The sequence below is a fragment of the Pipistrellus hanaki genome (assembly GCF_964339955.1).
Source record: "Pipistrellus hanaki genome assembly, chromosome: 8".
Classification (NCBI taxonomy): Eukaryota; Metazoa; Chordata; class Mammalia; order Chiroptera; family Vespertilionidae; genus Pipistrellus; species Pipistrellus hanaki.
Genome location: NC_140510.1, coordinates 9848166 through 9874119, shown reverse-complemented (window position 1 = coordinate 9874119; position 25954 = coordinate 9848166). Strand labels below are relative to the sequence as shown.

At 37.3% G+C, this 25954-nt stretch overlaps 1 protein-coding gene across 5 annotated transcripts in view; it reads left to right on the top strand.

Moving 5' to 3' along the window:
• Positions 1 to 25954, top strand: part of PTPN4 (protein tyrosine phosphatase non-receptor type 4) — a 175468-nt gene that overhangs the window by 84179 nt on the left and 65335 nt on the right. For all 5 annotated transcript variants that reach the window (XM_084892217.1, XM_084892214.1, XM_084892216.1 and 2 more), the window contains 3 exons: positions 3895 to 3958; positions 7463 to 7635; positions 16955 to 17023. In XM_084892217.1, coding sequence (XP_084748343.1) covers positions 3895 to 3958; positions 7463 to 7635; positions 16955 to 17023 — 306 coding nt within the window. The remainder of the gene's footprint in view (positions 1 to 3894; positions 3959 to 7462; positions 7636 to 16954; positions 17024 to 25954) is intronic.

The window sequence follows — 25954 nt, the reverse complement described above, 5'->3', positions numbered from 1 at the left end:
TTTGATCAATGACCTTTTGCCATCTTTCAGGCAGCATCATAATCCCACGTTCAAAAAACTTCTGGTTTTTATTAGCAAAAAACTGAATCAGGTACGATTTGACATCATCATCATTATTGAAATTTTTACCATTCAAGGAGTTTTGTAAAGATCGAAACAAAAAGTAATCAGATGGTGCAAGGTCAGGACTATATGGTGGATGTGGCAAAACATCCCAACCAAGCTCCATTAATTTTTGCCGAGTGACCAAAGATGTGTGTGGCCTTGCATTGTCATGATGGAATACAACACCTTTTCGATTTGTCAATTCGGGCCGCTTTTCTTCAACTGCATTGTTTAATTTCGTTAGTTGTTCAATGTAGACATCAGAATTGACCGTTCGGTTGGGTGGTAAGAGTTCAAAGTAGACAATTCCTTTGTAATCCCACCAAACTGATAACAAAACCTTCTTTTGATGAATATCAGCTTTTGATGTTGTTTGAGTTGGTTCACCTGGCCTGCTCCACGATCTTTTCCGCTTGATATTGTTGTAAACAACCCATTTTTCATCGCCAGTTATCAGTCGTTTTAAAAATGGATCATTTTCATTACGTTTCTTTAGCAAATCGCAGCTGCTAATGTGTTGCGTTAACTGTGATTCTTTCAGTTCGTGAGGAACCCATGTACCGAGTTTTAAAACATAGCCAAGTTGTTTTAAGTGATTTTCAATGCATGTATGTGATACATGAAGCTTCTCTGCAATCTCACGTGTTGTACTGTGACAGTCCGAATTGATTATTGCTTTGATTAGGGCGTCATCAACTTCAACTGGACGACCAGAGCGTTTTTCATCTTTGAGTGAAAAATCACCAGAACGAAATTTGGCAAACCAATTTTGACACTGCCGTTCTTTTAAGGCTTCGTCACCATAAATAGCACATAACTTTTTATGAGCTTGCGATGCGTTTTTCCCTTTGAGGAAATAAAAAAGCAAAATATGACGAAAATGTTCCTTTTGATTTTCCATTTTTTAACGAACGCCAAACGAAAACTACAAAACAGATAAAAAAACTTTTTTTACTGATTAACAGCTGAATAGCCAACTATCAAATAACAAAATGTGTTTTACATTTGTACTACGTCTGCAAACCTAAAAATTCAACTGAAGCCATATATGTGTGAAACCAGCAATTACTTAGTTGCCGACCCAATAATTTTTGTGAAGATTATAAGGCCTTTGTCTAAATTTACTTTGTTTTTGCATGTGGATGTCCAGTTGTTCCAGATTCATTTGCTTCATTGTATTGCCTTTGCCCTTTCTCAAAGATTATTTGACTTTGTTTATGGAGGTCTGTTTCTGAGTTCTGTATTCTATAACATTGATCTGTTTTGTCTATTCTTTCACAAATACTATACTATTTTGATTGCTATAGCTTTATAGTAAGATTTTAACTCAGGTAGCATCACTCCTCCAACTTCGTTGTTTTTCTATACTGTGGTTGGCAAACTGAGGCTTGCGAGCCACATGTGGCTCTTTGGCCCCTTGAGTGTGGCTCTTCCACAAAATACCACGGCCTGGGCGAGTCTAGTTTGAAGAAGTGGCATTAGAAGAAGTTTAAGTTTAAAAAATTTGGCTCTCAAAATTTCAATCGTTGTACTGTTGATATTTGGCTCTGTTGACTAATGAATTTGCTGACCACTGCTTTAATACATGTTGGCTATTCTGGATTTTTCGCCTCTCCATATAAACTTTAGAATCAATTTGTCAGTATTCACAAATAACTTCATGGGATTTTTATTGGGATTGCATTGAATCTATAGATCAAAGTGGACAGAATTGACATCTTTGGCAAACAATACTGATTGGAACTTGGAATTTCTTTGCATTTATTTATATCTTTGTCATTTTGGCTCATTGGAGTTTTATAATTTTCTTCATATAGTCCTAGAGCATATTTTTTAGATTTATACTTAAGTATTTCATTTTGGGGGGTGCTAATGTACATGGTATTAATGTTTTTAATTTCAAATTTTACTTGGTTATTGTGGCTGTACAGGAAAGCAGTGAACTTTTGTATATTAACTGTGTACCCTACAACTTTACTATCATCAATTATTAGTTCCAGGAGATTTTTTGTTTGATTCTTTTGGATGTTCTACATAGACAATTATGTCATCTGTAAACAAAGATAGTTTTATGTGATCCTTTTCAAACAGTGTATCTTTTGTTTCCTTTTTTTGCCTTAATGAAGAGGAGTGGTTAAAGGGGACATCCCTACATTTTACCTGATCTTAGATAGAACACTAATTTCACACCATTAAGTATGTTAGCTGCAAGTTAGAAAATATGAAGTTGAGAAAGTTTTCCTCTATTCCTACTTTACTGAGGGTTTTTAATCATGACTAGGCATTGGATTTTGTCAGATGCTTATTCTGAATGTATTGATGTGATCATGTAATTTTTTTTCTCTTTTAGTCTTTTGAAGTATTTGTTTATATTAATTGATTTTCAAAAGGCTTGCATTTCTGGGATAAATCCCACCTGGAATTGTTATTTCATATGATAATATTTTATTTAGGATTTTTTTAAATTTATGGTTATGAGAGATGCTGTTTTATAGTTTTCTTGTAAGGTCTTTTTCTAGTTTTGGTATTAGGATAATTCTGACCTCATAAAATGGCTTTGGAAATGTTACCTCTGATTCTATACTCTGAAAGGGATTGAAAAGAATTGGTATAATATTTAAATTTTTTGTATACTTCACTAGTGAATACATGTGGGCCTGGTGACTTTTTAAAAATCCCTTTAATATCTAATATCTACAGTAATCTCCTCTTATCTGCAGTTTGCTTTCCACAATTTCAGTTATCCATGGACTGAAAATGTTAAATGAAAAATTCCAGAAATAAATAATTCCTAAATTTTAAATTGTATGCTGTTCTGAGTAGGGTGATGGAATCTTGAATTGTCCAGCTCCATCCAGCCAGGGGTGACTCATCCTTTTTTCAGCATATTCGATACCTGCCCATCAGTCACCTAGTATCCCTCTCGGTTATCAGATCTTAGTATTTATGTCCAAGTAACCCTTATTTTACTTACCAATGGCCCAAAGTGCAGAACTTAGTGATGCTGACAACTTGGATATGCCAAAAAGAAGCCATAAGTTGCCGAAACCGGTTTGGTTCAGTGGATAGAGCGTTGGTCTGCGGACTGAGGGGTCCCAGGTTCTATTCCAGTCAAGGGCATGTACATTGGCTGCAGGCACATCCCCCGGGGGTGGGGGGGAGAGCAGGAGGCAGCTGGTTGATCTTTCTCATCGATGTTTCTTACTCACTATCCCTCTCCCTTCCTCTCTGTAAAAATTCAATAAAATATATATGTATGTATGTGTGTGTGTGTGTATATATATATATATTTATTTTATTTTTTATTTTTTTAAAGAAGCCATAAATTGCTTCCTTTAGATGAAAAAGTATGTATAGGGGGGGAAAACATTCAGAGGTAGGGTTCAATATTATATGCATTTTCAGGTATTCACTGGGTATTGAAGTTTATAGCCTGCAAATGAAGGAGGACTACCGTATAGGTCCATTTAGGCCAAGTATTTCTTCCTTTATTAATTTTAGCAGATTGTGTCTTTCAAAAAATTGGTTCATTTTCATTGAAATTATCAAATTTGTGGATCTAGACTTGTTTATAGTATTTTTATTATGCTTTTAATATCAGTGTTATTTATAGTAATGTCTACTCTTCACTTCTGATATTAATACTTGTGTTGTATTCTCTTTTTTCTTAGTTTGGCTAGAGGTTTATAAATTTTATCAATCTTTTAAAATAATTGTTTTCTTAATTTGCTAATATTTATGTCTTTAATCAGTATTTTAAATACTTAAGTTCTGTTTCTTTTTATCTAGGTTGAAGATTGTAAAAATTTCGTTTAAGTGCAAACAGTTTTTTATTCAACTTAGAAAAGAGTTGGTGAGTATTGGTCTAATAATTATCAATATAAAGAAATCTTAAGAAATGATAGGTCATTCATGACAACTTTTAGTGCTAGTGAAAGTGTTATTAATACTACTGGAGACCCGGTGCATGAAATTTGTGCACCTGACGGGGGGGGTCCCTCAGCCCTGCCGGTACCCTCTTCAATCTGGGACCCCTTGGGGGATATCCGACTGCCAGTTTAGGCCCAATCCCAGGGATCAGGTGGTTATGAGCCAATGCCTGCCTGATTACCCTCAATTGCCCTCCCCTATCAGCCTGATCGTCCCCAACTGCCCTCCCCTGCCAGTTTGATCACCCCACACTGCCCTCCCCTGCTGGCCTGATCACACCCCTAACTGCTTGCTTCACTGATGGCCTGATCGCCCCTAACTGCTCTCCCCTGACAGCCTGAATCCCCCTGACAGCCTGATTGCCCCTAATTGCCTCTGCCTTGGCTGCCACCACCGTGGCTTTGTCCAGAAGGAAGTTAGACATCTGGAAGATGGCCGGTTGACCTGGTCTAATTAGCATATTACCCTTTTATAGTATAGATGGATAACTACTTTCTGACTTATTTGACTATTTATGACAAGATGTTTTATTTTCCCAGTGTTTCTATGGTTATGATTTAAAGTTTTTCTAGTTATCCATTCTGCTATCTTTTAAGCTTAAAAACTGACCTCAGTCATGATGTTTATTATCAGTCCCCACAGTCCATTCATGAGGGCAGTAAATGAGTATTTTATGTTTCTTTTTCTTTTTACTACTAAATCTATAGTAGTTCCTTTCATATATAAGCTCATTTTACTTTAGGGAACTTGAGTGTTTAGTTTTATTTCTTGTTCATGAACATATAGTTCATTTCTCCCTTTTTTGTTGTGGCAGTGCCTTTTTATATATTAAATACAACACATTGTATTATCATGGAAAGTAGTGTTGGAAAGAATTTCATCTTGTAGTTTTTTTATTTTTATTTTATCAAATTAGACGAATCTTATTCTTTGACGTATATTATTTCTCAGAAATCTTGACAAATTAATGCAGGTTTCAGATTGTTGTGTATGTGTAAAATATATTCAAGATCTTAAAATTGTATTTGAATAAGCTGCATTTTATCAGAAGATAGTGATCTACAAAGTCACTATAATTCATCATTTATGCTCACGAAATAAAGTTTTTTCAACAGAGTTATAGTGAAATAGAATAATATACAGATATTAAGTATAGTGCTTAATAAATATATGATATATAATGTTAATATGTAGAACATTACTACCACTCCAGAAACTGGTATTATTGCTAATGGAGGTGATGCCCACTTGCAGTCCTTAACTCCTCCAAAATGCAAACATTACTCTCATTTGTATCACCAGGGATTAGTTTGTTTATTTTTGAACTTCAAAGAAATTCCATAGAATGCTCTCTTTTTGTCTGCTTTTTTTCTCTTAACATTATGAAGTCCACCCATGTTTTTGGACATAACAGGAGTTTGCTCTATTGCTGTATGCTATTCTATAGAATGAATATACCATAAATAGTTATTTATTCTTACGTTAGTGAACAGTTTTGTCATTTCCAGATTGTAGCTATTATTATTAATGCTACTTATGAGCATTTTTTACATGTTTCAGTAAATGTTTAGAGGAATAAAATATGATGTCTTATTTGGTAACTGGAGAACAAACAAATATTTTACCTTATATAGGTAGAAGACAGTAAATAAGTCAACTTTTCTAACTTGCTTCCTCTTACAGTACTATTGTTATTACTCATCATAACAGTACTTTTAGTATCTAACATTTACTGTGTGCCTGGTAATATACCAATCATTATCATATCAATTAATTCTTACAACCATTGCCTCAGATAATGTATCATTAGGAATGTGTTTAGCTTCAGGTAATATCAGTAACAAAAAGTCAGCTAACAATTGATTAAAGACAGACATACTCTGCAGAATGGTGCCTTTTAATGTTTTCTCTCTGAAATATCTCTTTATTTTTAAATACCCAAACTTTATAGAAATCTACTTATTTCTCAATATTGTGGTTAGCATATCTATTGTTTACAATATGTGTGGGAAAGTTTGTTACATTTCAAATACAATTAGAAGAATGCCAGAATCACATGTATACTTTTTGAAGTTCAGTGTCAAAGGAGGAAGCACAGAACAATTACTGCAGTCATATTCTGAGACATTCTCTGTCATTTTTCATTATATGTGGTATGTGGTACAATATGTAACTATGTAGTTCATGCAAAGCACCCCTTAAGCATAATTAAGATTTCTTTGACCTTCTAGAAGTGATATTGTAAGCATATTATCTTCTAACAGTAATTTAATATTTATATCTGGGCATGTTTCTGTATTTTTGTTATGAAAAAATATCTTTATGACCTTTTAATGGGCAAAGAGTTCTTTAACAGGACAGAAAACAAAACTATCTGAAAAGAAAAATTCAATAACTTGAACTATGTTAAAATTAATAACTGTATTCATCAAAAGACATCATTAAGAGAGTGAAGTATCACAGAATACGTATGTAATGCACACACACACTTCATCCTGGGTTGTATATTCAATCTAATCTAAAAACATATTAGTGGATTGAACAGACACTGCAGAAATTAGGATATCCGCATGGCCAGTAACATGAAAAGATGTTGAACCTCACTAATCATCAGGGAAGTACAAATAACAAAAATGGGATACTTCTTCATATCCACCAGAATAGTAATGAAAAGATTGATAAGTCAGTGGTGAGTATGTGGGACCACACTGCTGGTAGGAAGGCATATATCCTATATAATAGAGAGGTAATATGCAAATTGACCATCACACCCTCACAAAATGGCTGCCTATGACCAGGCTGGCAATGGGGTTATTGAGAGATGACCAAACAACTGAACAAGCGGGCCGTGTGGGGCAACCAGGTTGGCAGGGGGGTTAGTGAGGGACAACCAAACGACTGAACAGCAGGCCAGCAGGGTGGGCTGTGAGGGGCAACCAGGCCAGCAAGGGAGCAATTGGGGGCAACCAGGTTTGGAGGGGGGGCAGTTTGGGGACACCAGGCCGGCAGGGGGGGCAGTTGGGGGTGACCTGGCTGGCAGTAGGGGGCAGTTAGGGGCAATCAGGCTGGCACACAGAAGCAATGAGGGGTGATCAGGCCGGTGGGGTGGGGGGGAGGCAGTTAGGTGTGACCAGGCAGGCAGGCAGGTGAGCTATAAGGAGCCAGTGGTCCAGGATTGTGAGGGGGATGTCCAACTGCCAGTTTAGGCCCAATACCAGGGATTGGGCCTAAACAGGCAATCAGACATCCCTCCAGGGGTCCTGGGTTGTAGAGGGAGCAGGCTGGGCTGAGGAGACCCACTCCACCCCCCTGTGCACGAATTTTCTGTACCAGGCTTCTAGTTTATCTATAAAAGGTAAATGGACCATAAAATCTTGATATATTCCTGATATTTTCTACTTTTTATTTATTTATTTATTTATTACAGCATGAATCCAGAGAAACCTTATTGGGATTTAATATGATGAACTATAGAGCATGCAAAAATTTGTGGAAAGCATGTGTAGAACATCACACATTCTTCCGTTTGGACAGACCACTTCCACCTCAAAAGAATTTTTTTGCACATTATTTTACATTAGGTTCAAAATTCCGGTACTGGTAAGTATTGCTTTTGCATTAATGCTGCGTTGCTAAATTTTTCCTCCCTTTTAAATTAAGGGTATAGTTTATTGAACCATAGAATTGTTGTTACTTATACATACCTATGAATCAAAATCTCCATGACTATATCAACAAAAAGTTCTATAGGTTCTTTTGAAAAACCTGTTTCTTTGACTTTATTTCATTTCATTAGTTCCTATAGTAAATCAATGATATTTAATTATTTATATTCTAGAACTGTTATAATTTCTATTATGTTTTTATTAAACATTTACAAGAAAATTTCTTTGTTCCAAGACACCATGTATTTGTAAGCTGTTTTCTGCATAAGCTTACTAATACGTGGCTTATTTTGTGTCTGAGTTCTCAAACCCTTTATTGTACAGAGTTCAAAACAGCTGTTATACAAAATCAGATTTAATAACTGAAAAGTAGCCCTACGTCCTTTTCCTAATATTGTTGTATTTTTTATTTCTGATGGCTTTTATTTTTTTCCTGAAGGCAACAATCTTTGGGGGATAGCTGATTAGAAAAAAATAACAGCATAAGGCCTCTGATAGGTTATTTTATTTAAAATGCATGCCTTCCCCTCCCGCAAAAGATTCAGTAGCAACACAAACAGAATTGGGAAAATTTTAATATCGTTCATGCTCCAAAAGGTCAGGGCACCTGCCTGGGTTGCAGGCTCGATGCCCAATAGGAGGTGGTGTGGGAGGCAACTGACCAATGTTTTTCTCTCTTTTTCCCTCTTTAAAATCAATTAAAAAAAAAAAAAAAAAACCTTTGCCAAAACCGGTTTGGCTCAGTGGTAGAACGTCGGTCTGCGGACTGAAAGGTCCCTGGTTCAATTCCGGTCAAGGGCATGTACATTGGTTGCGGGCACATTCTCGGTAGGGGGTGTGCAAGAGGCAGCTGGTCGATGTTTCTAGCTCTCTATCTCTCTCCCTTCTTCTCTGTAAAAAATCAATTTTATATATATATATATATATATATATATATATATATATATATATATATATATATATATTTATTTATTTATTTTTTAACTTTTTATTTTTTCAGGCACAGCAGATTTTTAGTAGCTTGGTGTCATGTTTAACTCCTAGCTCACCTTCCTAAAAGCAATATTGGACAAACTAAGGCAGTGGTACTTGCAAATTCAAAGGTAAATAGAGAGTGTGAGTGTTAGATCAAAGGTGAAGGTCAAGGAAAATTTTACTAAACATTATATATTGGTACTATTCCTCAGCAATGACAAAAGAAATCTCTAATGAAAGAACAGTACTAACCATAATGGTCTCAATAAACTTCATTCCTAATTAAGCAACCCCCAGAGTTACTGTACAAGGACTATACTTTCTTTAATCTTCCTCTGTCCTTGAAAAGACAATCTATAATAATAAAAGCATAAAATGCTAATTAGACTGGACAACTTTCCACACAAAGCCAGGGCCGCGAGGGAAGTCCAGGTCCCGGGCACCAGAGGGGAGCCTCTGCTAGCAGCTGTGGGAAGGAAGGCCTACTCTTGCACGGATTTTGTGCATGGGCCTTTATAAATATAAATAAAGCACACACCATTTTGCTTAGCAGCAAAGAAATGAATAGATTGTAATAAACAGCCTTATTTATTACACTATTATAATTCAAACAAGTCTTGGATGAGAAAAAAATCAAGGAGTTTACCCAAACTATACCACAGCAAATAAAATCTAATCATAATGACTACAAATACAAAAGAGAGTTTAAACAGTTTGGAGATAAATCATCACTGAAACAGAATGAAATTTCTATATGAATATTGATTATTATTATTTTTTAATGAAGAAGCTAAAGAAATTAGTTTAAAAAAATAAAATATTGGTGGGGAGAAGAGCAACACCTGCCTTGCAGCCTATTACTGCCTTTGGGGGAATATGGGCCTATTACTAGCAGGTTTTGAATTTCTAAACAGCTTTCTTAAAATGTAATTGATATACAGTAAGCTACTATATTTAAAGTTTTAAAATTGATATTTGGAGATACATATCCATTAATCCATCACCACTCAAGATCACTAGCATATCTACCCAAAATGTTTCCCCAAACCCTCTTGTAATTCCTTTCTCCCACTCTTTTATATCCCCATGAAACCAGCCATGTATTTTATATGTAAATATATGTAAATAGTTTTTTTTTAAGGTTTTATATCAGTTTAAGCATGTATATTGCATGTTTGTATTTTAGTCTGGCTTCTTTTACTAAGCATAGATATTCTAAAATGTATCTGTGTTGTTACATGTATTGATGGCTCATTTCTTTTTATTGTAGAGTAGTATTCCATTGTATAGATATACTGTAATTTTTTATCCATTCACTTGATTATAATATATAATGGTTTGTTTCCCCATTTGGGTTGTTTCCAAGTTTGGGCTATTAATAAAGCTACTGTGAACATTCATGTGAAATGTTTGCTTTAATTGCTCTTGATTAAATACTTAAGAGTGGAATGCCCAGATCATGTGGTAAATATTTAACTTTGAAAAATCTGCCAGTCATTTTTTTAAAGGAGTTTGTACCATTATATGTACCCACCAGCAATGTATGAGATTTCCAATCAGTATATTCTCACCAACATTCATTGTTATCTTTTCATTTTACTAGTGTCTTCTGAAAAACATAATTTTATGAAGTACAAATTGCCAATTTTTCTTTTATGGATTTTTCTTTCTGTTTCATATATAAGAAATCTTTGCCTAACCCCAGGTCACTAAGATTCATTCCTGTTTTCTTCTATGTGTTTTGTAGTTTTAGCTCTTAACATTTAGGTCTGTGATTCATTTGAAATAATTTTTGTATATGGTGGGAAGTATGGATTGATTTTGTTAGGGTTTTGTTTGTTTTTGTTATTGCATATGGACATCCAGTTGTCCCAGCACAATTTATTGAAAAGATTGTCCATTTTTCATTGACTTGGCTTTTGCACCTTGGTTGAAAATCAATAATTCAGATTTTTATAGTATTGTTTTTGGTCTTATATCTAATAAGTTTTAAAATCAGTAGTATTAGTCCTCCAACTTAGTTTTTTTTCCCCCTCTCTTTTTAGTTTTTTTCTTTTCTTTTCTTTTCTTTTCTTTTTCGCTTTGTTATTTTTTTCTTTTAGAAGCAAGGCCTTTTTTTTTTTTTTTTTTTTTTTAAGTTTCTTTATGTGATGAGTGACATTGATTTTTCATGTCTTAAACTTTCCCTGCTTTCCACTGATAAACCTTACTTTGTCATCATCTTTTACCCTTTTTTTATTTTATTCACTTTGCTAAAGTTTCATTTAGAATTTTTGCATTCATGTTCATGAAGGATATTATTTTGTAGTTTTCTAATAATGTCATTGTCAGGTTTTGGTGTTAGGTTTTTGACCTCATTAAATGAGTTGCGGGGGAAATAAGTTGGGAGGTACTAATATTTCCTCATTTTCAACTTTCTAGAAGACTTTCTGTGGTAATGGTATTATTTTCTTTTGAAATGTTTAATAGAATATACCAATTAATCCATGTAGGGCAGAAGTTTTATTTACAGGAAACTTTTTAACTACACATGAAAATTCTTTATTAGCTATACAGCAATTCAGGATTTCTTTTCCTGAACAAGCATTAGTAGGTGTTTTTCAAGAAATTTATCTATTTCATCTAAGTTGTTGAATTTTTTATATAAAATTTATAATATTTTCCTGTTATCTTTATATCTCTAGAATCTGTAAGAATGCCATTTCTGTCATTCTTGATATTGATACTATTTTTCTTCTCTTTTCTTTCTGAATATTCTCACTAGAGTTTATCAGTTTGAATTAAATATCCTATCTAATAAAAGTAATATGCAAATTGACCATCACTCCAACACACAAGATGGCACCCCCATGTGGACACAGGATGGCAGCCACAAGATGGCCAGCAGGGGAGGGCAGTAGGGAGGGACCAGGCCTGCAGGAGAGAGCAATTAGGGGTGACCAGGCCTGCAGGGAAGGGCAGTTAGGGGCAATCAGGCTGGTAGAGGAGCAGTTAGGCATTAATCAGGCTGGCAGGGGAGTGGTTAAGGGGCAGACAGAAGTGGTTAGGGGCAATCAGGAAAGCAGGCAGGCGAGCAGTTGGGAGCCAGCGGGACTGTATTGTGAGGGGGATGTCCCAGATTGGAGAGGTTGCAGGCTGTGTTGAGGGACACACACCCCACCCATTCCCAAATTTAATGCACCGGGCCTCTAGTTTTTAAATCTTGAGCGACAAAGCTTTTATCCAGCCCTGGCTAGTATGTCTCAGTTGTTGAGCATTATCCTTTGCACCAAGTGTCACAGGCTTAATTTCCACTCAGGGCATATGTCCAGTTGCAGGCTTGATCCTCAATGGGGGGGCATGCAGAAAATTTTTTTCAGGCTTATCTACCATGTCTGAAAGGGAAAACATAACCAAAAAAATACTTTACTTAGTAAGGTTACCATTGAAATTTAGACATTAACAAAAATAAAAATCCTTACAGAATATAACATTTCTGAATCCATTTTTGAAAAATGTTTAATGGTGCCAGCCGGCATGGCTCAGTGATTGAATGTCCCTGTTTGGGCGTCTCCCCAGTAGGGGTCTTGCAGGAGGCAGCCAATCAATGATTCTCTCTCATCATTGATGTTTCTATCTCTTCCTGTCCCTTCCTCTATGCAATCAATAAAAATATACTTTGAACAGAGAATCCAAGATGGCTGCACAGGTAAACACGTAGCCGCAGCCGCACACAACAAAATACAACTAAAATATAAAATGGACATTACCCAGAACTACAGGAAAGTCGACTGACTGGAAATTCTACAACGAGATTCTACAAGGAAAAAACCAGAAGGAAGAGCGGAGGAGCTGTAAAAACCTAAGGTACGGAGACACGCAGCGCGCGTGGAGAGGCAGTCCCGGAGGCACGCACATTCTGTGCAGAGGATGGACTATTGACTCTGCTGCCAGATTGCCCTGGTGGGAAGGAGACAAAGGCTCCGGACTGTGCTGGGCCCCAGTTCCGACTCCTCAGAACCCCACTTCTAGGCCAGACCCCAGGGACCCAGGCTCAAACAGAGGGAGCTGGGCTGTAAGGCGGAACCCCGGGGGAGCGGCGAAAGGAGGTCCCAGAGGTGCGCACATTGCGAGCAGAGAAGGGACTGTTGGCTGTGCCATGGGATTGCCCTGGCGGGAAGGAGACAGGGGCTCCAGACTGTTCTGAACGCCACTTCCAACTCCACTTCCAGCTGAACTGAACCCCAGTTCCGGGCTCATTGGGGGAAAGCCTACACTGTTCGGTAGCAGGCGAAAATCGAGGGCACCTTTCTCCCAGAGGTGCTTGCAGCGAGTACCAAAGGACCCAGGGGATTACTGAGACTCAGGAACCGCATAGGGCATGGCTGACGGAAGCCTGTAGGCTCCACCCTGAAACTCCGCCCCATCAGGGAAGCAGCAAAAATGCCAAGACAAAGAAATAGATCACAAATGAAAGAAATGGAGGACAAGAAGCAAATGGATATAGAGTTCATAACCACACTTATAAGGTTGTTCAAGAATCTCCTAGAAAAGGCCGATAAAATAAATAAGACCTATGAGGATATGAAAAAGGATCAACTAGAAATAATAAGGATCAACAAGAAACGAAGAATACATTGTCCGAAATAAAAAATATTATACAGAGTCCTAAAAACAGAATGGAAGACCGCAAGAATCAAGTCAAAGATTTGGAACATAAAGAGCCAGAGGATACTCCTCCACAGAAGCAAGAAGATAAGAGAATCCAGAAAATTGAAGATAGTGTAAGAAACCTCTGGGACAACTTCAAGCGAACCAACATCAGAATTATGGGGGTCCCAGAAAATGAGAGAGAGCAAGATACTGAAAACATACTGAAAGAAATAGTGACAGTAAACTTCCCCCACCTGGTGAAAGAATTAGACTTACAAGTCCAGGAAGCGCACAGAACTCCAAACAAAAGGAATCCAAAGAAGACCACACCAAGACACATCATAATTAAAATTCCAAGAGCAAAAGACAAAGAGAATATTAAAAGCAGCAAGAGAAAAGCAGGTAGTTACCTATAAAGGAGCACCCATACGATTGTCAGCTGATTTCTCAACAGAAACCATGCAGGCCAGACGGGAATGGCAAGAAATATTCAAGGTGATGAATAGTAAGAACCTACAGCCAAAGATAATCTATCCAGCAAAGCTATCACTCAGAATCGAAGGCCAGATAAAGAGCTTCACTAATAAAAAAAAAGCTAAAGGAGTTCATCACCACCAAACCAGAATTATATGAATTGCTGAAGGGGGTTCTTTCGGAAGAGAAAGTAAATAAAGATAAAAATTATGAACAACAAATACGTAACTATCAACAAGTGAGTCTAAAAACCAAGGAAATTAAAAAAAACTGATGAACAATATTAACTGTTGAATACAATAGAATCAGAGGTATGGAAGGGGAGTGAACTGACGATTCTTGGGGGAAAGGGGAAAGGGGGATGTGGGAAGAGACTGAACATAAACTGTGCACCTATGGATGGGGACAATGGGGGGTGGGGAAAGGGCAGAGGGTGGGGTGGGAACCTGGTGGAGGAGAGCAATGGGGGGGAGGGGGAGAAACATTTGTAATAATATGAACAATAAATATCTATTAAAAAATATATAGATATATTTTACTATTAAGTGTATTTTCAAAGTGTGTGTGTGTGTATATATATATACACACACACACACTTTGAAAATACACTTAATAGTAAAATTGAGCTATTCAAGAGGTAAATTAAAATAGCTCATGAACCCTAGCTGGTTTGACTCGGTGGATAGAGCTCCAGCCTTCAGGTTCACTTTCCAGTCAAGGGCTCTTACCTCAATTGCAGGTTCCATCCCACTGTGGTAGTGACACATGCAGGAGGCAATCAATCAATGTGTCTCTCTCACATTGATTTTTCTATCTCCTCACTCTCTCTAAAAAAAATCAATGGAAAAATTTATCCTCGGGTGAAGATTAGCAGAAAATAGCTCATGAACTGGCCCTGGCTGGATAAGTTGGTTAAAGTGTTATCCCAATATGCCAAGGTTGTGGGTTCAATCCCTGGTCAGCCTATATACCAAAATCAACCAATGAATATATAAATAAATGGAATAGTAAATTGATGTTTTTCTCCATACCTCTCTTCCTCCCTTCTTTGCTTCCCTCCCTCTTTCCTTTCCTCTCTCTCTAAAATCAATAAAATTCTATAAATAATTAAAATAAATCAAGGAGTATCTGGCAAAAAACTAAGAACTTTAAATATAAAACTAAACTAAGTATCCTATCTAATAAAGAGGGAATATGCTATTGACCCTCACCCTGTGGCAAAGATGGTGGCACCCTCAGCCAATGATGGGAATATGCTAATTGACTGCCCCCCTCAAAGACAGTAGTGCCCACAGCCATTGAAGAGGAAATATGCTAATTGATTGTCACACCCTCAAAGATGGTGGTACCCACAGCCACGAGATGGCGACGCCCAGTCCCCTTAGCCATACCGGGGTGGCAGGCGTGCAGAAAGGCTGGGCCTACCCCACGCACCTGCCTTTGGAGTTCCCCTCAGCCCCCAGGCGCCCAGGGCCGGCCCGAAGTGCAGGCAAGCCTCAGATTGCAGCTGCCTAGCTCCCTACGGCTGCCCGAGGGTTAGGTAACCATGGCCGGCTGAGGCTTGTGCTGCCGGCAGTGTCAGCAGCAGGAGTGATGGGGCATCACCTTCGCCTGATCACCAGGGCTGAGGGACCTCCCCCCCACCCTCCACTGCAATGCATGAATTTTTATGCACCGGGCCTCTAGGCCTATATAATAAAAGGATAATATGCAAATTGACGACAAAACAGAACAACCGGTTGCTATGTGCCCTGACCACCACGGGGCAGACGCTCAATTCAGGAGCAACCCCTGGTGATCAATGCACTCCACTCAGCCAGAAGCCAGGCTCACGGCTGGCAAGAGCAGCGATGGTGGTGGCAGCCTCTCCCGTCAACACAGCAGTGCTAAGGATATCCGACTAATGGCTTAGGCCTGCTCCTTTAAATTTAGGCAGGTTGAAGTTTAAGAAATTATATTTTCTTCTTAAAGGTTGCAAGTTCAATCTCTTCTTAAAGGAAATATAATTTCTTAAACTTCAACTTGTCTAAATTTAAAAATCATAGTAACATTTCTAACGTTTCCATTAAAGCTTCAACAGACATGCCATTCTATTTACATTTAGCTATACTCATCTATGAAAGATGATCTTAAAATTATTTGCTTAGCTTTGGAAACCCATATGGCTGCTTTTATATGTATTAGATATCTGCATATGTAAATGTTTATATTTGATAAATTAGACATTTATGTACATTCACAATTAAATGTGATGTGTCAAGTAACAAATTCTCTGAGAACCAAGTTTTTATTTACAAATTTGGTCTTTAATCATTGGAGTATCACAATGGAGAGTCAACTCCTGTACATAAACAGTGTACTTGCTAGGCAAATCAGCTTTAAGAAAAATCCTCTGTAGTGCCCAAGTCCAAATCATATTTCTGTTCTTAGTTCCTTTTTATATACAAAAATCTGGAATTTTTTGTGTCTGGACATGAAAGGATGTGAGAATGTAACCAGTCTTTTTTTTTTTTTTTTTTTTTTAATCTTTATTGTTGAAAGTATTACATAGGTCCTCCACCTCCCCCAATCTTAGCCTGCCCCTGCCCCAGGCCTTCACCACCCTATTGTCTGTGTCCATGGTTATGCATATATGTATACAAGCTCTTTCATTGACCACAATATAACCAGTCTTTTTATCTGTAACCATTACCAGTAGACAAGGAGGAAAAGTTTGTCTAAGGAAAGAGCTGTTCTTCGAGATGTCCATGTTTCAGGTCCTTCATTACCTGTAGTAATAGAGACACCACCTAACCACAGGCCTCTAGGGTAAGGGCAGGGCTTAGATGAGCTGAGACACAAAAGCCTATCTCAGTCCAGAGGGAGTACTTTTACAGGGCATAGCAGAGAAGGAACTCCGCTCATGCAAAATTATTTCTTTCACATTTACTCCCAAATAAGGAAGTGTCTGTGGAACACATTTGTGTTGATTAATGAGAGAACTTAAATTTTATACATTTAGCTAGAACTAGAATGTAGTCCAGTCATTAAGTCTTATCCTTTGCTTTCTTTTCCCTTTGCTTTCTTTTCCCTGCTAGAAATATCTTGTCTCTTAAGAGATTGTAATATAATCATGTTGTGTGTTATTTTAGAATTCTCTTCAGTATTTTATTGTGCATATTTATGTATTTCAGCGGGAGAACTGAAGTCCAGTCAGTTCAGTATGGCAAAGAAAAAGCAAATAAGGACAGGGTATTTGCAAGGTAAGGCTCCTGTTTCAGTATCTTCTTTTTTTTTTTTTTTTTAAGAAATATTAAAATTTACTAAAATCTCTTTTCTCAAATATGATTACAAAATTATCACCTGACCCTTCATTTTATTAAACAACAGATTATGTTGAGGGAATAGTGAAATAGTTTGTCTAATTCATTCATTCATATTTATTGCATGAGCTATATTAACCCTGTGCCAAGCATTATAGCTCTGACTACACTGAATCAAGTATTATATAATTAATATAACTTTTATTGCATGATTTATTACCCTTTTTTAAAACATTTCCAGAGACCTGGCTGGGTGGCTCAGTTGGAGTGTCATCCTGTACATCCAAAGGTTTTGGATTTGCTTCCCAGTTAGAACATATACCCAGGTTGCAAGTTCGATCCCTGGTCAAGATGTGTATGAGAGACAACAAATCGATGTTTCTCTCTAACATCAATACTTCCCCCTCTCACCCTTTCTCTATCTTTAAAATCAATAAAAACATATCCACAGGTGAGGATTTAAAAAGTTATAACACTTGGAATCAAAGGAAGAGAGCCCAGACAAGCTCTACCAAGAAAGGTATCCTAGGAACCAACTAACAAAGCCACATTGGCTGCCTACCTTTTAATTTTAACCTAATAGGTCCCCACACATCCTTTGCCAGGAGCTGGGGCAGGAAAGCAGATTTTGGATTGCTGGCCCAGCCCTGAAAGAGAGCCTCCTCCTCACCACCCTCCACGGGCTCACCACCTTTCCCCCTGCCAGGGCACTTTTCTTTTGTGTGTGCTTTCTATGTTCTTAGTCTCTACTCCTCCTCCTGCTGCCTGTGTGGGTCAGGACCAGGTCCAGCCACAGGCAGAAAAAGACACCATGTACAGTGGCACATCTTGACTAGTTGCTAATTTTCACTTGTGAAAATGATTTGATTTAGAATGAAATGGTTATGCTTTAAAACAAAAAAACACAAAATGTTTTGAGTAGCATTACTTTTACTATCCAGTTATTTCCATATATTTTTTAATCATATTGTTAAGAAATAAGTTGCTTTTTATTTTGCTGTCATTTAATTATTTTCACTTTTTTAGGATTTTTAAATAGCCAATTTACTTTTTTTTTTTTTAATATTTTATTTTATTTATTTATTTTTTTTTAACAGGAAGGGAGAGAGATAGGGAGTTAGAAACATCGATAACAGAGAAACATCGATCAGCTGCCTCCTATACGCTCCCTACTGGGGATGTGCCCGCAATCAAAGTACATGCCCTTGACCAGAATTGAACCTGGGACCTTTCAGTCCGCAAGCTGACGCTCTATCCACTGAGCCAAACCGGTTTTGGCTATTAGCCAATTTACTTTTAACAAATGAAGTGAGGTGATTAAATTTATGTTTTAGAAAATGGTTTTATGAGCAAGGATAGACAAAGTATTAGAAATAGAGACTGAGTACCCAGAAACCAAGTTATTGCAGTAATCCAAGTGAAAATAATGAAGGCCTGAACTAAAAAATATATATATATCTTTATTGTTCATATTAAATAATGAAGGCCTGAACTACAATATTTTTTATGTATCTATATATATATATATATATATATATATATATGTGTGTGTGTGTGTGTGTGTGTGTGTGTGTGTGTGTATATATCTTTATTGTTTAGATTATTACAAAAGTTCTTCATTTTTTTCCCCCTCCACCAGGTTTCCACCCCACCCTTTGCCCTTTCCCCACCCTCCATTTTCCTCATCCATAGGTGCACAGTTTATGTTCAGTCTCTTCCCACACCCTCCACACCCCTTTTCCCCGAGAATCGTCAGTCCACTCCCCTTCCATACCTTTGATTCTATTATATTCAACAGTTAATATTGTTCATCAGGTTTTTTAATTCCCTTGGTTTTTAGATTCACTTGTTGATAGTTATATATTTGTGTTCATAAGTTTTATCTTTATTTTCTTCCTCCTCCTAAAGAACCCCCTGCAGCAATTCATATAATTCTGGTTTGGTAGTGATGAACTCTGTTCGCTTTTTTTTATTAGTGAAGCTCTTTATCAGGCCTTCGATTCTGAGTGATAGCTTTGCTGGGTAGAGTATTTTTGGCTGTAGGTTCTTGCTATTCATCCCCTTGAATATTTATTGCCATTCCTGTCTGGCCTGCATGGTTTCTGTTGAGAAATCAGCTGACAATCATATAAGTGCTCCTTTATAGGTAACTACCTGCTTTGCTCTTGCTGCTTTTAATATTCTCTCTTTGTATTTTGCTCTTGGAATTTTAATTATGATTTGTCTTGGTGTGGTCCTCTTTGGGTTCCTTTTGTTTGGAGTTCTGTGCGCTTCCTGGACTTGTAAGTCTATTTCTTTCACAAGGTGGGGGAAGTTTTCTTTCACTATTTCTTTCAATATGTTTTCAGTATCTTGCTCTCTCTCATTTTCTGGGACCCTCATAATTCTGATGTTGATTCGCTTGAAGTTGTCCCAGAGGTTTCTTACACTGTCTTCAACTTTCTGGATTCTTTTGTCTTCTTGCTTCTGCGGAGGAGTGTCCTCTGGCTCTTTGTGTTCCAAATCTTTGACTTGATTCTTGCGATCTTCCATTCTGTTTTTAGGACTCTGTATAATATTTTTTATTTCAGACAATATATTCTTTATTTCTAGTTGATCCCTTTTCATATTCTCATAGGTCTCATTTATTTTATCTGCCTTTTCTAGGAAATTCTTGAAAAATTTTATAAGCATGGTTTTGAACTCTATATCCAGTAGCTTTTTGTCCTCCATTTCTTTCGTTTGTGATCTCTTTCCTTGTCTCACATTTTCGCTGCTTCTCTGAGTTTGTAGGGTGGCTTTGTGTGTTAAGGTGTTATGGTTCAATGTCAGATTTAAATGATTTACAACAGATGGGATGTAGAAGGGAGAACAAATTTGTAATGGAAAAAGGTGTTAAATTGGCACAGATCTAGTTTGATATGTCTGAGCAATGCTCTTAGCAGGATTATGCAATAAATGATTAAATATTCAGAGACACTGGAAAAATGATGGCGATCCGCAAGAAAGCAGGAACGGAGAATGTGTGAGAGAGTGAGGGAGCAATAGAGGAGTGTGGGTGGGCGTGTGTGTGAGAGAGCTAGGGACAATTAGATCCTGCGGGTCTTCCAGAGGGCTGCCAGACTGGGCAGTCTTAGATTGCAAAACCCCACTGGCACCACGGGCACGCTGGGGCGGCCAGCATGGGCACAGAGACCACGCCATCTTGAAGAACAGGACTGTTTGTGACTTGGATCCTAGCTTCACCAACACCCAATCTGGTCTCAGACACAAGCCATGACCTTACAAGCACTTGGGACAAAGATCTGCGACCACAGCTGCAGAACCATGGACACCAAGTCTCCAGACATTCTGGCCACAGATAGCTGTGAGTCACAGAGCCCATCCGCTCCCCTGCTGCGGCAGCATAGGACCTGCCAGACCCACTCCATGCGAGCAGGCCTCCTGCCGAAACAGGGTGGCTGTGTGAATTAACTTTGACTCTGGAATTGTGCACACATGGGAGTCTGTTTCCTATGGCACAGTAGTGGTTCTCCTGCTGACACTGAGTGGCTATGCTGCCTGATTTTGACTTGGCACATACACAGGAGTCTGTTTCCCATGGCGCAAGACTGGGCCTCCCCTGAACATAGGGCAACTGTGCAACCCAGCCCCCCAAGCAGACTGGGGACCCTAATTCTCCACACAAGAGTTAGCAATGAGCACCAGTGACTTGACTCTCGGTGCACACACATGGAACTCTGTTTCTCATTGTGTGTGCACGCGATCCTTGATTCTCAATGCACTCACTCTGGGCCCCTATGACTCCAACTCTTGGCCCACAGGCACATGGGGACCTTGATTCTCAGCGCAAGACCACACTAAGCAACAGAGACTCCAATACTAGATTCTCAGTGCGTGCACATGGAGTCTCTGATTCCTGGCATGTGCTAGAGGACTCTGATTGTAGGTGCATGCCTGCGGGGACTTTTTTTTTTTTTTTTTTTTTTAATCAATGTAACACATGTTGGGTCCCTAATTGTAGGTGCACACATGAGGCTGCACTGAGCACTGGTGACTCTGATTCTCAGTGTGTGTGGCTCCCACCAACCCTTGGCAGCCACACACCTTGAGGTCCGAGCTCTTCATTCACACTCAGGTGGCATGATGCTCCCACTGCACATGGCTCAGGCCCCTGCAACTCAGCATTAGGACCTTCTAGTTATAGTTAGAATGTAGAGACAACAAAACAGTCCCCAAAGGAAAGAAAAAGAGGCTCGCCAAGAAAGGAAATAAGTGAAACAGAGGCATGCAGTGTGACAGAAAAAGAATTCAGCTTAATGGTCATACAGTTCATAAATCAGGTGGATGACAAAATCAACAACTTATGCAAAAATTAGAAAGAAATCAAAAGTGATATAGCTACAATCAAAAATGCTATGGAAGGTAGACTAGAAGAAGTGGAGGACCGAATTAGTAAGTTAGAATAAAAGGTAGAGAAACAAGTCCAATCTGAACACCAACTGGAGAAAAAAATTTAAAAGCAGGAGAGCCTAAGGCAGCTTTGGCACACCACAAAATGAAGTAGCATACATATAATAGGAATTACAGAAGGACAAGAAGCTCAGTAAGGAATAGAGAATCTATTTGAAGAAATAATGACAGAACACTTCCCTGATATGGGGAAGAAAAAAGTCACACAAGTACAGAGAGTCCCAATGAAATGGAAATCCCAAAAGACCTACACCAAGAAACGTCATAATTACAATGGCAAATGTTAATGACAAAGAAAGAATCTTAAAGGCTGCAAGACAGAGACAGAGAGTTACCTACAAAGGATCCCCCATCAGATTACCAAACGATTTCTCAACAGAAACACACGAAGCTAGAAAGGAATGGAATGGAATGGAATGGAATGGAATGGAATGGAATGGAATGGAATGGAATGGAATATACAAACTGATGTGAAGCAAATAACGGAATGCAAGAATATGCTATCCAGCAAGATTTATCAATCAAAATTGAAAGGGAAATCAGGAGCTTCATAGACAAAAAAGTATGCTAAGGGAATTTATCACTACCAAGTTAGCAATGCTAAAATGCAAGAAATGCTAAAGAAAGAATAGAAAGGGAGGAAGGAACACAGGCATAAAGTACAGAAATGTCTACAAACAAATACATATCAATAATAACATTAAATGTAAATGGATTAAATGCTGCATTCAAAAGACATTAAGTGTCTGAATGGATAAGAAAACATGACCCCTCTATATGCTGTCTACAGGAGACCCACCTTAGAACAAGGGACTCACAGAGACTGAAAGTGAAGGGATGGAAAAATAATTATCAGGCAAATGGAAATGAAAAAAAGCCAGAGTAGCAATACTTATATCTGACAAAATAGACCTCAGAATGAAGACCATACAGAAACAAAGAAGGCCATTTCATAATTCTAATGGGATCGATACAACAAGAGGATGTAACTCTGCTAAACATATATGTACCCAATGCAGGAGCACCCAAATACAAAAAAAAAAAAAAAAAAGATATCAGGGGAGAAATTGACAACAATACAATTTTAGTAGGAAACTTTAATACACCATTAACATCACTGGATAAATCCTCTAGACAAAAAAATTAGCAAAGAAACAGCAATGCTAAACAACTCACTAGATCAGATGGACTTAACAACTTGAGAACATTCCCAAAACTACAGAATATACATTCTTCTCAAGCACACATGGGACATTTTCAAATATAGACCACATATTGGGACACAGGGAAAGTGTTCCTTTCTCTTGGGTTTTCTGAAATAGACTAAGGAGTATAGGTGTTAGTTCTTTGAATGTTTGATAAAATTTCACTGTGAAGCTGTCTGGACCTTGTTATTTTTCTAAGAATTTATCTGTTTCATCCATATTGTCCAGCTTGTTCACATATAGTTGTTCTTAGTATTGTCTTACAATCGTTTGTATTTATGTGGTATCAGTGGTTACTCTTCCACTTTCGTTTCTGATCTTGTTTATTTGGGTCCTTTCTCTCTGTTTCTTGATAAGTCTGGCTAATGGTTTATCAACTCTGTTTATCTGTTTATCCTTTCAAAGCATCAGCTCTTGGTTTCATTGATTTTTCTTGTATTGTTTTTTTGTTTGTTTGTTTGACTCCATGTTATTTATTTCTGCTCTAATCTTTATTATTTCCTTCCTTCTACTTACTTTGGGCTTTTCTTGTTGTTCTTTTTTCTAGTTCTTGAAGTTGTAGGATTAAATAGTTTATTAAGTAGTTTATTGTTTTTTTCTGTTTTTTGAGGTATGCCTCTAGTTCTGTGTATGAACTTCCCTCTTGGGACGGCTTTTGCTATGTCCCAGAGATTTGGGGTTGTTGTGTATTCATTTTCATTGGTTTCTAGGAAGTTTTTTTATTTCTTTCTTTATCTCGTTGTAACCCATTCATTGTTTAATAACATGCTATATAGCCTTCATGTGTTTGAATATTTTGGGGTAGTATTTTACTGTAGTTTATTTCTAATTTCATGTCACTGTGATCTGAGAAGATGCTTGATATGATTTCAATGTTCTTGGACTTGTAGAGATTTGTTTTGTATCATAACATCTGGTATATGTTTGTGAATGATCCATGTTTTCAGGTGTTACACTCTGGCAGACAGCACCCTGCTGCTTTTCACAGCCTGATATTATGTGGGTATTCTCCTCAGTTTTGATGCTCTCTGCTGAGATGCCCAGCTTCAGGATTAGATCCCAGAGTTCTCAGTGGCAACTCCCCACATCTGAAATATCTCACAGGGCCTTCATTTGCTGTCTATGGGCAACCAGCCAGCCCTTTTGCCCCCACCTCTCCTACCATTCGCTATGCAGTATCCACTTTTGGTCCTCAGGTGTCAGGGTTCTCTCCTGCAAGTTTTCTGTTGATTATTCAGGAAGTTTTTCTGTATTTTAGTTGTAATCCCAGTTTGTTCCTGGGAGCATGTCCATGTAGCATCCATTTATTTGTTGCCATTTTTAATCCTTGGGTATTTTTTTAATGTTGAAAAATCTATAGTCATTTATAATGTCAGTAAATTGTTAAATAGTTAAATCCTTTTATCCTAAACTGTAGATGTAACTTTAGGATTCTTCCCCTTACCCTGGGTCTTCCATGCCTCCAGAATCCAAGTCATTACTAAGGCTATCTGAGGCTTTGCCAGTACTATGCCCTGAATGCTATAAAAATAAATTTAAGCCAAAACCGGTTTGGCTCAGCAGTAGAGTGTCGGTCTGCGGACTGAAAGGTCCCAGTTCGATTCCGGTCAAGGGCATGTACATTGGTTCGGGCACATCCCCGGTAGGGGGTGTGCAGGAGGCAGCTGGTCGATGTTTCTCTCTCATCGACGTTTCTAGCTCTCTCTCTCTCTTCCTTCCTCTCTGTAAAAAATCAATATAATATATTTTTTTTTAAAGGAAAAAAAAAAGAAGAAATCCTCACTGAGTCTTCAGTGAGCCAAAAGCTTTAAAAATAAATAAATAAATAAATAAATAAATAAATAAATAAATAAATTTAAAATAATAGTATAAGTTCCTTGGTGTAAAAATATTGGAAACAAAAACAATATATATATATATATATATATATATATATATATATATATATATATATATATAATTAATTAATACATGATTTATATGTGTTTGAACAATAACATTTACTGCACTTGTTTTCTTCCTTCCTTGCTTACCCTCATCCTATCCTGGTTGGTCTGTGAATAATCCACCCCACAGGAATGCCATCAATGAAAATGCCTTGAAATAGGAAGGATTTAGCTAGTTAAAGCTATACCATTTTGCTGCGACAAGTGGACTCTTCACTTTGAATGGTGTAATTTAGCATTTGTTCAAAAAAATTTAGAAGTCGATTTATTATTTCTTATTTTTAGATTTGTGAGGAAAATATTGTTTCTCTATTAAATATATTACTAAATATTGGTGTTATATTAGTAGTAGTTTGGTCATTTTAGAAAGGAGAAAAAAGACCATGAGAACACAGAGATGCCTACCTTAGTGTACGTAACTACTGAAATTATTCAGAATCTTCCCTTTTACAGTCCTGGATACCTTGTTTCCAGTTAGACATTACTAAGGACCTGCACAGTAAAACGTTAATTTGAAATTGTTTTCCTTGAAATTGCTCTTGAGAAAGAGTTCACATCCTATCAATTTTGTTGTTTTAATTAAAAATGTATTTCTTCTAGCTCTTAACTTTTTGTAACACTCCTTTCAAACTTGGTAAAATAAAAGTAAATATTTTTCTGATTCTTTTCTGTTAAAACTGCATCATGACAAAAACTAACATTATTTTCTTAACAAGAAACTTACTTTATTCACTTGATATTTACAAAACTGTTGAACACAAATTGATAACTAGTTCCACTATAGTGTGATGTTCTAATATGAGTACCAAGTCATAGCTGTATTTATATATTAATGTTAATATCACATGAAAATAACTTTCTTATAAGTGTTAATGTTTTAATATTTTGATTATATCAGATTTCTAGAAATATGCAGTTACACCTGAGTCTTAGTTCTTCATTTTGTATATGCATTATTAAAATGTGAAATTGTTTAATAGGTGACTTTATAAGACAGATATATATCATTCACCGAATAGTAAAGCTACCATTCTAATACCATAAACTCCAAATAGCCATCCTATTTCTCTTGTCATGTCAGAATTATATGAATCCTCTTTGAAGGTGTTAATAGTGAAAGATTAAGCTATTCTGGGGTGGTTTTTATAATATATCAGAAACTTGTTTTGGTGACCTGATGCACGTGTGCCAAAATATTCAGATGGTTTTAGTAATTATTAAATTCACTCATTCTCTTAAAATATTAGAGAATTTTAGAGTTGGCAATA